The sequence below is a fragment of the Lepidothrix coronata genome, unplaced genomic scaffold (genome assembly GCF_001604755.1).
Source record: "Lepidothrix coronata isolate B3197 unplaced genomic scaffold, Lepidothrix_coronata-1.0 Scaffold82, whole genome shotgun sequence".
Classification (NCBI taxonomy): Eukaryota; Metazoa; Chordata; class Aves; order Passeriformes; family Pipridae; genus Lepidothrix; species Lepidothrix coronata.
Window position 1 is genome coordinate 2,929,187 of NW_016690262.1, and position 12,813 is coordinate 2,941,999.

The 12,813-nt window shown below is 38.7% G+C and overlaps 1 protein-coding gene across 9 annotated transcripts in view; it reads right to left on the minus strand.

Moving 5' to 3' along the window:
• Positions 1-6,426: 6,426 nt before the first annotated feature.
• IL15 (interleukin 15) overlaps positions 6,427-12,813 on the minus strand; it is a 36,934-nt gene continuing 30,547 nt past the window's right edge. For all 9 annotated transcript variants that reach the window (XM_017820405.1, XM_017820404.1, XM_017820403.1 and 6 more), the window contains 5 exons: positions 9,829-9,932; positions 9,336-9,417; positions 8,839-8,880; positions 7,167-7,310; positions 6,427-6,632 (listed from right to left, as the gene is read on the minus strand). In XM_017820405.1, coding sequence (XP_017675894.1) covers positions 6,519-6,632; positions 7,167-7,310; positions 8,839-8,880; positions 9,336-9,417; positions 9,829-9,932 — 486 coding nt within the window. In that variant the 3' untranslated portion in view covers positions 6,427-6,518. The remainder of the gene's footprint in view (positions 6,633-7,166; positions 7,311-8,838; positions 8,881-9,335; positions 9,418-9,828; positions 9,933-12,813) is intronic.

Here is a 12,813-nt window from a genome sequence, read left to right on the forward strand (position 1 = left end):
ATGCACATGACACAAAGAAAGGAGTGGATATGTATCTCGAAAGATTTAATATGTTTCCTGTACAGTACTGCTTCAGCTGCAGAACCTAGGGTGGCCTTGCTATTGACAGCAATTAGGTTGGAGATGAGTGTAAGCTGGGTGCTTAATGAGAGGAAAGTAAAAGTGTAATTCTCTTCAGGAGAAGAGGGCTGTAAAAAGAAGCACATATAATAATTTTTACCATGAAGCAAGAAAGTGTTTTAGTGTGGGAAGGGTAAAGGCGGTTCTTGTTTTATATCACTGATAAACAAAGGTACTCATGGCACAGGCTGGCATTGTAAACAGTGTCTGATGCATGAGCTACTTAATTCTTACCCCCTACTTCTCAGAACATTGAGATATGCTAGTCTTGGCATTCGTGGGCATGACATTCAGCAGAGGAAATACCTGTGTATTATTTTTCTCAATTTCTCAGAATTTGGATAACTGTGGTGGTTACAGAGTACCTTTAGGTGTTAGAGAACACCATTATTGAGATGATTTGCACTTGAAATGCTACCTGTAGCTGGGCAGGGAGAAAGGATGCTCTGGTTTCAACATACCTCAGTATATTGAGTATAGTACACCTTGAGTTGGCCATGGTTTGCAGGCTTGGAAGATGTAGATAACAGCTCAGTGAGAGGAGTCGCAGATATCTAAGTGTCCAAATTCCAAGTCTTGTCAACTTTAACATCCAGTGGTTACAATGACTTTAAGGACTAGAGGTAAAAAACCCAACTCTCTGTATCTTCAACCCCTTCTTGTGACTCCTTGTAGCAAATTCGTCAGCAGCGCTATAATTTTTTTCTTCTCCCTTTATGTCACTGCAGCTTAAAAATATTCCTTGATTTCTGGCACTAGATGCAGACTCATTAATTTGTGTGGCCAACCACAAATAAGCCGTGTTGTGCCTGTTGGCCCTGGGGCCACGGAATAGTTCCTCACCCTTTCTTTTTATCTGTACATAGAGGTCTCTGATAAAGTCATGAGAACATGACTTTGTAATTTTTATTTAAGGCAGCTTGCCTAGAAAAACAATTACCTGCATGAACACCATGTTCTCTGACAGTCTCACCTCTGTCATCACCATCCTACTTGGTTGATAATGGGACTTCTAGAAGCACCACTGCACAGAGACAGAAATTAAAACTTCTGGAGAACTGTTTCCAAAGAGCCATTGGCTGTTGATGTCCTTTTCCTGTGCATTGAGGAGGACAAGGCATCATTTCCATAGCTTGGCCTTACTGTCAGTCACCAAATGACTGAGATCCTGTACAAACACATATCTGGAAAAACCTATGTTCTACCTGCTGACACAAGTGATACCTGCTTTGTGGAAGTTTATCTGCTTAAGATTCCTTCACCAATGCTGAAACAAGCCATAGACTACCCAGAGTTATCAGTGCTTTCAGAAGATCCCAGAAGATCATGATGGCAAAAAAGGGGACATTAAACTGACAAAAAAATCCCCCTTTGGGTCTTTAAGCCAGTGGGTAACATCTGCATCTTATATGTTATGGCTGGAGAACTTAAAGCTTACAAACAACTTCAGAAATTCAATGAATTCTGTCTAAGTTTTCCCAGGTAAATCTTCATAATTTATTAGTGATATAAAATACTAGAGGATGAGGTCCTAAAAAGGAATTATGTGGTGTGATAAAGCTACAGTACAGCCAAGGGATTTTGGTTAAGTTATCTTATCCAAATGACTGATACCTACTGCTAGGAAGATTGTCTGGGGTAAAATAAAGCCCAGCCACTGTCCTGCAGTAGGAAGTATAAAAGAGAGAAATGTTGTCTGAAGGCTTCAGTTAAAAATTTAAAATGTCAAATGATGCATGAAAGCAGGAAGCTTGTTACAGGGGGAAAAAAAAAAGTTGCAGAAATTATTCATAATGATCTAATTTTCTTTGAATTAGTTGTAGCAAGCTTGCCAAAGGAACAACCAGAGGAAATACAAAGTAATGTCTCATTTGTTATCTTGCAACTAATAGAAGAAAAAGAAGATTCTTGGAAAATGTGATGTAAAAAGTCACAATTAAGGTTAATGAGGAGAAGAAATTCCCAGCTGTTATAATGGATTATGATTAACACCTGCTATGCAGTATTGCTGCCTCAGAGGATTGGGGTGGTCCATGTTCTAACTGAATAAACTGACCTGAATGTGTTGAGATTGACCAAAAGCATGGACTGGCTTCTCAGTGCTCCAGTGAAAAGGGGAGATTCTATCATTCATAAGAAATATTAGAATTTTTTTTTCTTTTTAGAGAGAAAATTTTGGCTCATTGGGAAACTAATGGCTCAAAAGACCCCAAGCTGGGATTACTGGTATGTTCTGTATTACTGCAAGACTACAGATTTCGAGGTAACTGAAGGAAGTATGTGAGTCTTAGAAAAGCTGGGAAAGGTAACTTTTAAATGGAATGGTTTCTCAGTTTTACCTGTGGCACAGAGAGCACACTGCTGCAATTAATGTTATCATTGTTTGTGCCATGTTCTAATGACATAAGAGTATTTTGAATTTCTCTTTGATTGTCTTTTGTCATTTTAATGAGTTCTGTTATGTGTAGTAGAACAACCATTAAGGCTTTTTAATGGTCACTGACATGCAATACTTCACTTTGAAAAGCCCAGTACAGTTGCTTCCTGAAAGGCATTAAATAAACAAAGCTGCAAACTGATGGCTTCTATTCATCTCACAGTGAAATACCATACTTGGGCCTGATGAAGTTTCCTTCAGCACTACTGTCACTGTATTTTAAAATTTGATTTTGAGAAAGCATCCTGACATATAAAAAGCTAGTTGCAGTTCTTTGTTTTCCTTAACTAAAACTTGTGAAAAAAGGGCATTAGAAACTGTTCTGTGTATAGTGAAGTGGAAAGCCCTGAGGAATACTGAGTGTCACTAGGAAAAGAAGAAAACGGGCAAAGTTTGTACAACTGAGGACTTTATGGGATTACAGTCTGGAGGTGAAACCACGCTGTTGTTTTTTCTTGCCTAGGGAATTCAAATACAATGAGAGACCAGCTGTGTTTCAAGATAAATCTTTAGTAAATTATTAGGTTTAGAAATCTGAAGGAACTGTGGAGACATCCCAGTAGAGTATAAAGCCATTTTTGTTCCCTATGAAAATCAGATTTTGAAGGAATAGGATGAAAGATTCAATCCTTTTCTTAGGTGACATAGCATTAGAGTCAGAGTTAGTAGGAACTCTGTCATGATCCGTTCCTGTTGGACATAGGTTTTTACAAAGGCACTCTAATAATTTCTTGAGGATGAAGGCATTTACCTCAATTCTTTTATTCTGGTCATGAGAACATTTTTTAAAGGTTATGTCTCACACTTTAGATACCTCCTGATATTTCTTCATCTGCCTTCCTCCCTATTCACCATCTGCCTGAGATTTTACCAAAGTCAGTCACCATTCACCTCTGAAAAATCTGATTCAGACTCACAAGGAAGAGAACCAGTATAAGATATTCGTTTGTACGTTAAAGTTAAAATAAACTTCTTTAGCCTTTGGTATTTCCCAAGAAATTTCCAAGAAAACTGCCTGATTTCTGTTTATGTTGTAATTTCTTTCTTTTTTTCCTCCTATATATTTTAACCTGTTAGAGATAGCGAGCTGCTTATGCCGCAGATAAGTCAGTCGTTAAAACAGATGTTTCATTCTTTATTGTATTGCCCCATCTTCTCTCCTATTTTTACAGAGCCAATTGATAGCTGGTTGGTTTGACTTGACCAAGAAAATACCACATATAGTCATGTAAAAGAGGGTGAAGTTTTGAAAAATATTTCTTTTTGTCTTTATTTAAGGTTTTGATTATTGGCTTAATTAGGCCATTTGATAAGGAAAGGTGAATTCTCCAGCATTTCCATGTTTTTAAGGAAAACATTTAGAAGGAAACAGTTTCAAGATGCTGATTTGAATGTATTATTGCAAAACACATAACTTGCTCATTTTTGGCCTTCTTTTCCTCCTTCCATGTGTGTGAGTAAAATTCCATAGAGTTCATAGTGGCAAAGTTTGTTTCTACTCTGCCTCTAGAGAAGGTATAACTCTTCTGCAGAAGTCCCATTTTAAACATGGCTTGATGTCATGTTGATTAGTCTCCTGATGCTGTACAGAAATTCCAGTATGTGATGCCATTTCTATTGCTAGTAAGGTGTGCCTTAATATGTATAAGCTGCAAGTGAAGGACACTTTGGTTGAAAACTAATGAAATTTGTGTTTCTTGCTTTGATTTCATCCATTCATTCTGAGCAACAAATTCGTTCTCACATGCTTAATCCTCCTGCCAATTTACCTTGGCTCAGAGACTCAGGATGGGAATTTCCAGAGTCTTCTGAAAGCTGCCTTTGGGGCCTGTTTAGGTGAAGGCATGAATGATTTCACTGCAGTTCTGGGAAGTACTCTTTGAAATTTTACTGTTCAACTTCAGAATTCCAGACAAATCTCCTTTTTTTTATTGAGTTGAATTCTGCTACTCAAAAAGAAGTGATGCAATGGGTTCACAGTGAGTTGGAATAATTTTTTTCCATTCTCCTTTTTGCTCTTGTTCCTGTAGTGGATGTTTAATTTTTCCCATCTTTCCAATACTACAAGGAAGAGATTGGCAGCTCAGTCACCTTTGAGTATAACTGTGATGAAAGCAAATCTTATGATATTGGAATTGTTAATAATTACAGGTAGGCTAATCTTAGGTTGCTTTATGATCATATTGTTCCTCCATATTTGTTCCATATTATTCCTATGAGAAATGCAACAAAATATTAATAGCTTCATTTTGTTGTGGTGCTGCCCACATTAAGCTGGGAAAGGATTTATGTCAGAGAAGGAGGTTCACTAGGATGACAGAGCACTTAGTTTGGGTTTAGTGGGCAGTAGAAGCACAATAACTGTGACGCAGCTGCCTAAACAAATGAGTTGACTAACAATTGTACATGTAATTTACAGACTTGGAACAGGTAGTGATGTGATTATCTAGTGCTATGTGTCTTAAGAGAGGTAATTTGCAGCATGCTTTTGCCCTAGGCAGGGTACATGAAGGTCATAACCTACTGGGCAGTAATTTTCTTTGTTAATGCAAATGTCCTTTACCTTGCTTTATAAAATAGGTGATACTTCTGGAAACATTCACTAATCCTCTGGTGTGATGGGAGGTAATATTGTTGTTCCAGTGTAGCCACTTGTGTTCCTATGATCTTCTGCACAGGCATGTCTAGTATTCCTACCTAGAGGCAGAAGTACTGAAAAACGGAACAGATCTTTGGCATGTGTATGTGCGTGTGACATTAGGTAAGAGAAAATCATATTCAATGCTTAACATTGTTTTAAGGAAAACTTTAAGAGGTAGGACCAGTTTACTTCATCCAAGCTATGTAATAAACACTTCTTTTGTTGATGTTTTGTGGTGGTAAGTACTTTATTTCTTCTGTGATACCTCTATGGGTGATTAATCTTTATATCAATGTGTTTATGAATGTACAGATCCGTTTGTCTGTAAGTCCCCTGGAAGATGACAACCCGTGTGCTCACATTTATGTTCTTTCTCTTGCAGTTTACTGGAGATTCATCTGCCCAGAGTGCTAAAGATTGACTGTTGGGAGTAACCTAACAATAAGAGAGTACCAGGCAGTGTATTTGATGAGATTGAGACTTCCTTCCTGGTAAGTGGACAGCTGAATGATTCAGCCATTTATCAAATGAAGACAGAGAAATGGAGGTGCCTGGGGGAAAGAATTACTTATTATGGATAGCAGTTGGTACGACAGGGGTATGAATCATGAAGAAAGCAGTTAGTTTAGAAAGAGCTGAAAGAGGGCTCTGCAACATTTCAGAAGTACCAGAGGACAGGTGACTGCCTTGAATCTTAGAAATACAGTTATCGTGATTTCCAACTGGTCAAAAGTGATTCCTGTCTTCAAAGTTCTTTCCCACAAGAAGATCAAAGCTACAAACTCTGCTACAATAGGAAAGATTTCTACCACCTAGAATTTAGTATTTTTTTTTAAGTATGTAAGACACTTGGTCAGCTCCATGATTTAGAGAATGAAATTAACACTGTTTTGGTTGAAATTTAGATTGAAATCTTTGGTATTTGGTAAAGGAACTGCAGTCATTACCATAATGACCCCAGTAGTGTCAGTGTCAGAGGTAATAAATGAAGTAAAAAAACATGTTGTCCTTGGATAGAGGAACCAAGCACCAACTTTAGCTTCTGTAAGAAGACTGAAGAAAATTTTTAATACCCTTATACTACCATTGTACAAAAGGGGGAAAAGGCAAGGAAGAAATAAATATTCTAATTTTTGACTTTGAGTTCTTTGGTAGAACAAGTAACTGGGTTTACCTGAAAACCACAGTAGAAATAAATATATTAAGAGATAGCCATGAGTATTGTAAATTATGTTCTTTTTCCAGTTTATTGTTGATGATAATCTAATTTCTCTGAGAATGTTAATGGAAGAATCTTGTTTCCCAACTTGTGTCTTTTGGTCAGTGTTTGCAGTCCCTCTGTATAACCTTTTCAAAACTCTGTATAAATTCTGTAAAACTTTTTTCTTCATATTCTTCACATTCTTTGCATTTTGCTGATGTTGTGGAATTCAACTGAAAGACAAAATGCAATAGTAAAGCAGGATACTGGTCTATTGGTTCTGATAGAGAATTAAGTTGTTTGTCCTGTTTATATGGATAATTCCAATGCAGATAGTGGCTACAGAAAACACTGGTGGTACTTCTGGTCTGTGCAGTTCTTGGCTTACTTTCTGAATAGGATCAGCTTTCAAAGATACATCACTTCAGTGAGAGATGCAAATGGTTCCTTTGAAAATTAGGACACTTCTCTACATGTGTCTAACCATACCTGACTTTAGGAACTGAAGTTACAAACTGTTAATTATACATTCAGACGTCCTGACATGTTTATGCATGCACAAAAGTATTTGCTTTGATGGGAATCCTGAAAGTTTTTTTCTAAAAAACCACTGAACTCAGCTTTTTCATTGTTACCTCTACAGGCTGCTGGATCTCATTTGTTTTCATCTGCACCATCTCACATTTTATAAAACAGAAAAGGTATTTCTGCTACTGAAGAAACATTTTTCATTTACCTTTTCCCCACAGACTCTTGGTGCTACTTACCTTTTTATTTTCTAAGCTTGCATTTCCATTTTTCCATATGTTCACTACATCCTGTGTTTCGCTACAATTTTTGATACGACATTCTTGAATAATCACTTCTGTCTCTAAGAAAAAGCATCTCATTACAGGTTCTTGGCATTCTTCCTGAAAAAAAAATGCAATTGTAATAGTTTTATGAATAAAAAGGAATAAATGAATGTAGGGCATAATTTATGATATAATTTATGATATAAGTAAGATACCATTTAAGATACAATCAGCCTGGAAGTGGCTGAGTTTTACTTACTAGACATCTTTTCTTATTATTCAAATACTTTTAAATATCAGCAGAGATGGGCTGTGAGACCTAAACACAAAAAGGCCAGCCAGTTTGTGTAGATTAGTGAAATGTAGTGTTTTAGTGAATGATATAGGAAAATAATTAATTAGGATAGAAATTTGGGATATAATTAAACATAGTGGAATCAAATTAGTATTATTCTTAAGAATTTTAACACTTTTTCATTCAGAGATCTGAATTCAGAATGGGTAGGGGAGAAGAGGAACCAGATATTACCTGTATTTAACGAATTAAAGAAAAAGAGGCAGAGGTACTAATTTCTCCATCAAGTCAACAATAAAGCTAAGAATAAGTCCCAGGTTGTTTGTCTGACTTCCATATCACACTGTCCGAGTGTAAGAAAATCTTCCTGACATTACTAGGTATTAAATCAGCCATTTTAATGAATTAACCTCTCTAGCTTGCTTCAGTTAAGAGAATGTGTGTGCAGGTGTGGACATGTGTGTTTTGTGAGCTTTTTCCAAGTCATGTACAGACACATCAGGTTCTGTGCTTTCTCGGGCTTGCCAGTTCCACTGAAGACATCAGTATTGCTGCACTCTGCAAGCACTCTGACACTGTTCTGTGCTGAGGTAGTCAGTCCACCATTTCTAGGATATCCTCCCTCATTATGGAAAAAAAGTCTTGTCTAGGATATCTGGGTTGTCTGTGTTTGTGACAGTCTGCGTGTGAATGTTTATGTTGTCAGGAAAGCAATGTCTCAGGAGCAGGGTACTACCACAGCAATGAATGCAGACAATTCCTCCAGGGCTATGCCAAAGGTGACTGCTAGGAGTGGAGGATTGGTTGGCTTCATTTTCTTGGGATTCATGTGTCCCATGGAGCACAGGCTGAACTCCACAGCAATAGATTGTGAAAAACTCTCTTCAGCTATGAATTTATGGATACTGCACTTTTTTGGGTCATTTTTTCCCCCTTCTTTTAAATTGCAAATGAATACCAATATTATTTTAGCAATGTTTGCTCGGAGAAAATAGTTTTGGATCGGAGAATCACTGAACGATATGGGGTGGAAGAGACCTTAAAGATGCTCTAGTTCCAACCCCACTGCTGTGCACAGAGATTCCTTATTGTAGACTAGGTTTGTCAAAGCCCCATCCAACATGGCCTTTCAATTATTTAATTTTAATAGCAGGTGATTCAATAAAAATAATCAATACCTGCTTACATAATTTATCATAAGTAATTTAATTATCAGAACTGTTTATTCCAAGGTGAATTATTTGATTTTAGAAACTTTTGGCAAATTAGACCAAGACTACTTTAGGAGAAAGTTGCTAGCAAAGAAATGGAGCCACCATATTAGACCAGTTGTGATCAAAGTTTACTTACATCCTCATCTGTGTTTGCAGTATATAAACTGACATCAATGTCCTAAAAGAAAACAAGAGTTGGAATTAGGAGCATCAGCTAACAGATTTAGAAATAATAAAGCTTACTCTTCAATATATGGATTAGCCACCAAGTTCAAAGGCCAAATCTAGCCAGGTCTTAAAGTCAGCCAGTAACCTGCAGAATGGGCTTCACTGTGAGGGAGACTCTCAGAACAGAGTCCCACAATACTTTGTCTGAAGGGGCTAACTCTCAAGCCCACTGTCCCTTTTCTTAGGAAAAGTGCTGGAGAAAATGATATTTAATTCTAGAGTCTGCAGTATTTGGTGAATTCCAATTCCCTTTAGCCCTCTGTTGCCACCCATGAAACAGCATTATACAAACACCATCCCCTTCCCTGCTTCCTCTCACTGACTCTTCCTAGCTGAGTACAGTGCTACATATTTAATTGTCTTCACCTACGATTATATGAAATGCTGACCTTTTTATGAACTTACTTTGGATGTCTTGATCTTCTCCAAGTCTTTCAGAACTTCTGCCCACTTGCAATGACCTGCTTCTGTCTTTGGTACATAAGCACTAGAACAGAAGAAAAAGTGATCATTAGGCTAAACAGCAGGTATATACAAGTTTTATGCTGAAAAAAAAGAGTCAGAAATTATAAAATACTATAGACACATTGTTTACATGTATATATATATATATATGATAAAGTGTGGGGCACGCATATTTGACAAATCATGAAATCACATAGATACATAAAACTGTCACACACTGTATAAACAGTCAATTTGGTTTTTTTTTAAAGGCCAGACTTATAGAACTTAATGCAAGAGAAAGGTTCAATTACTTAATGCAACATACCTAAAATTCTTTTAAAGTATACAAATAGAATTCCAAATCCACTCTCTAAAGTAACTGGAGACAAGTAACAGCTGTAATAGTAAAAATATGCATATACTGTCTAATTAACATTGACTTTGTAGTTACCATAAGATGATTAGTCCCATCCCATTCTTTAAAAGGCAAAAGAAATGGCTGTTCAGAAGAAGACACAGCTGATACTGCAGACAAATACTTTTCAGGTGTATTTTCTGAAAGACACAACCAAGGTGATACCTTGTCACAATCTGATTGCACAGAATTTTGCTGTAGTACTGACTTAATTGACCAATTTGCCAAGACATCCAATCAAGGCAGGACTACCTGTTGTGTGTAGCTGGAAAGACCAACTGATTTGTATCTTGCAGAAGTATATAATCGCTTTACAGAACAGTTGGTAGGAAATCAGATGCTGAAGGCACACTGTGAACACCTGAACTCGTCCTGGGCTCCCTATTTATTTATCTGTTCATATTGCAAACTGCAATTTAACGCAGAGACAATATTAAAGAGCTTTTTTTTTGTTTATGATCTTTCCCCTGGCTACCTTTTGTCACCCAAATTCAGTTAGTTACTACAACTAGAACATTAACTACAATATTGTGATTGCATATATATGAAACTCTGCATTGAATGCATCAGGTGCTATAGTTATATGTATCAATGTTAAACATAGTATTTAGAGTATATACTTCTTTACATAGTGTATGTCTGACTAATCATAGAATCACAAAATATTTTGAGTTAGAAGGGACCCATCAGGATCATCAAGTCTGGCTCCTGGCCCTGTGCAGGACACCCAAGAGCCACACCATGTGACTGAGAGTATTGCCCAAATGTTTCTTGAACTCTGTCAGGCTTGGTGCTGTGACCACTGCCCTGGGGAGCTTTTCCAGTCCTCTGGGTGAAAAACTTTTTCCTGATATCCAACCTAAACCTCCCCTGACTCAGCTTCGTGTTGCTTCCTTGAGTCCTTTCTCTGGTCACAGAAGTGATGTGTCTGCCCCTCCTCTTCCTCTCATGAGGAAGTTGAAGAGCACAATGAGGTCCCTCCCTCAGTCTCCTCTCCTCCAGGCTGAACAGACCAAGTGCCCTCAGCTGCTCCTCACACGGCTTCCCCTCAAGGCCTTCACCATCCTTGTTGCCCTCCTTTGGACGCTCTCTAATGGCTTAATATCTTTTTTATATTGTGGCACCCAAAACTGCCACAATATTCAAGGTGAGGCCATCCCAGTGCAGGGACAATCCCCTCCCTGACAGGCTGGTGATGCTTTGCCTGATGCCCCCCAGGACAGGGTCGGCCCTCCTGGCTGCCAGGGCACTGCTGACTCGTATTCAACTTGCCATCGACCAGGACCCCCAGGTCCCTTTCCTTGGCACTGCTTTCCAGCCTCTCATTCCCCAGTCTGTCTGTACATCCAGGGTTGCCCCATCCCAGGTGCAGAATCCGGCACTTTCCCTTATTGAACTTCATATGGTTGGTGATTGCCCAGTCCCCTAATTCATCAGGGTCTCTCTGCAGGGCCTCTGCCCTCAAGGGAGTCGACAGCTCCTCCCAACTCAGTGTTGCTGGCAAACTTACTTAATATTCCTTTGAGTCCTGCACCCAGGTCATTAATGGATATGTTGAAGGGAACTGGGCTGAGGATGGAGCCCTGCAGAACCCCACTAGTGACAGGTCGCCAGTCTGATGTTACTCCTTTTTATGTAACTCTTTGTGCCCAATCTGTGAGCCAGTTGCTCACCCATTACACATGGTTAGCCAGCTGTGTGCTGGACATTTTGTCCAGAAGGATACTGTGCGAGACAGTATCAAAAATTTTGCTGAAGTCTGAAAAGATTATATCTACTGGCTTTCCTAGATCAACTAGGTGGATTATGCTGTCATAGAAGGAAATCAGGTATGATAAGCAGGACTTTCCCCTCATGAAGCCATGCTGACTGTGACTGATGACTGCATTGTCCTCCAGGTGTTTTTTAATACTCCCCAGACTAATCTTTTCCATGATTTTCCCAGACACTGAAGTGAGACTGATAGGCCTGTAGTTTCTGGGGTTCTTCTTCTTGCCTGTCTTGAAAATTGCCAGCTTCCAGTCAGCCAGGACCTCTCCGGATTCCCAAGACCACTTGAAAAATCAAGAGAGGCTTTGCGATGACATCAGTAGCTCTTTGAGGATTCTCAGATGAATCCTGTCTGGTCACAGGTTTGTAGGGATCCCACTGGAGCAGTAGATGGCACACAGTTTCAGAGTCAGCTGGGAGCTGATCATTCTTGCAGTCGTGATCCTCCAGCTCAGGGCACTGAAACCCCCTTGGTCTGTCATCCATATTGAAGACAGAGGCAAAGAAAGCGTTAAACACCTCTGCCATGTCTCTGTCCCTGTTTGTGAGGTGACCATCCTCATCCTGCAATGGGCTGATGTTATTTCTATACTGCCATTAATATATTTGAAAAAACTTTTCTTATTGTCCCCCACATTTCTGGCGGCTTCAACTCCAGTTGAGCTTCGGCCAAACAAATTTTCTCCCTACGGTGGCAAGCAACATCTCTGAATTATTTCCATGTCACCTAACCTGGCTTCCACTGGGCATATGCCTTCCTTTATCATCTTACTTCCACGAGAAGATCTCTGTTCAGCCAAGACAGCCTTCTACCTCATTTGCTTGACTTGTGACATTTGGGAATTGCCTGCTCCTGTGTCTTTAGGAGGTGATGTTTAAAAAGTGACCTGATGAACCCCAATACCTGCAAAAACATATTCCCAGGGTAATTTTTCTACTGGGTAGTGATGCATTTAAGAATTTTGTCAGGGGAGTCTGGCAACTGGAAATAAGGAGGAGTTGTGAGCCTGGTAACCTTTGTAACAAAGTCACAAGCCCTTTGATTTAAGCTGATACAGTTCCTTCAAAGACCTAGGTTAATTATCTGCAGCAGTACAGTGCTTTTGATCCAAGGTTGTATTTCTTATCATACATGCAATACTTTTAATGTCATTAACAAATGATGTTTCTTTAGCAGTGATTTATTTACAAACTTGCAAGTAAATATTTAAAAATAGACCAGAGAACATAACAAAACAAGCGCTAGCACTG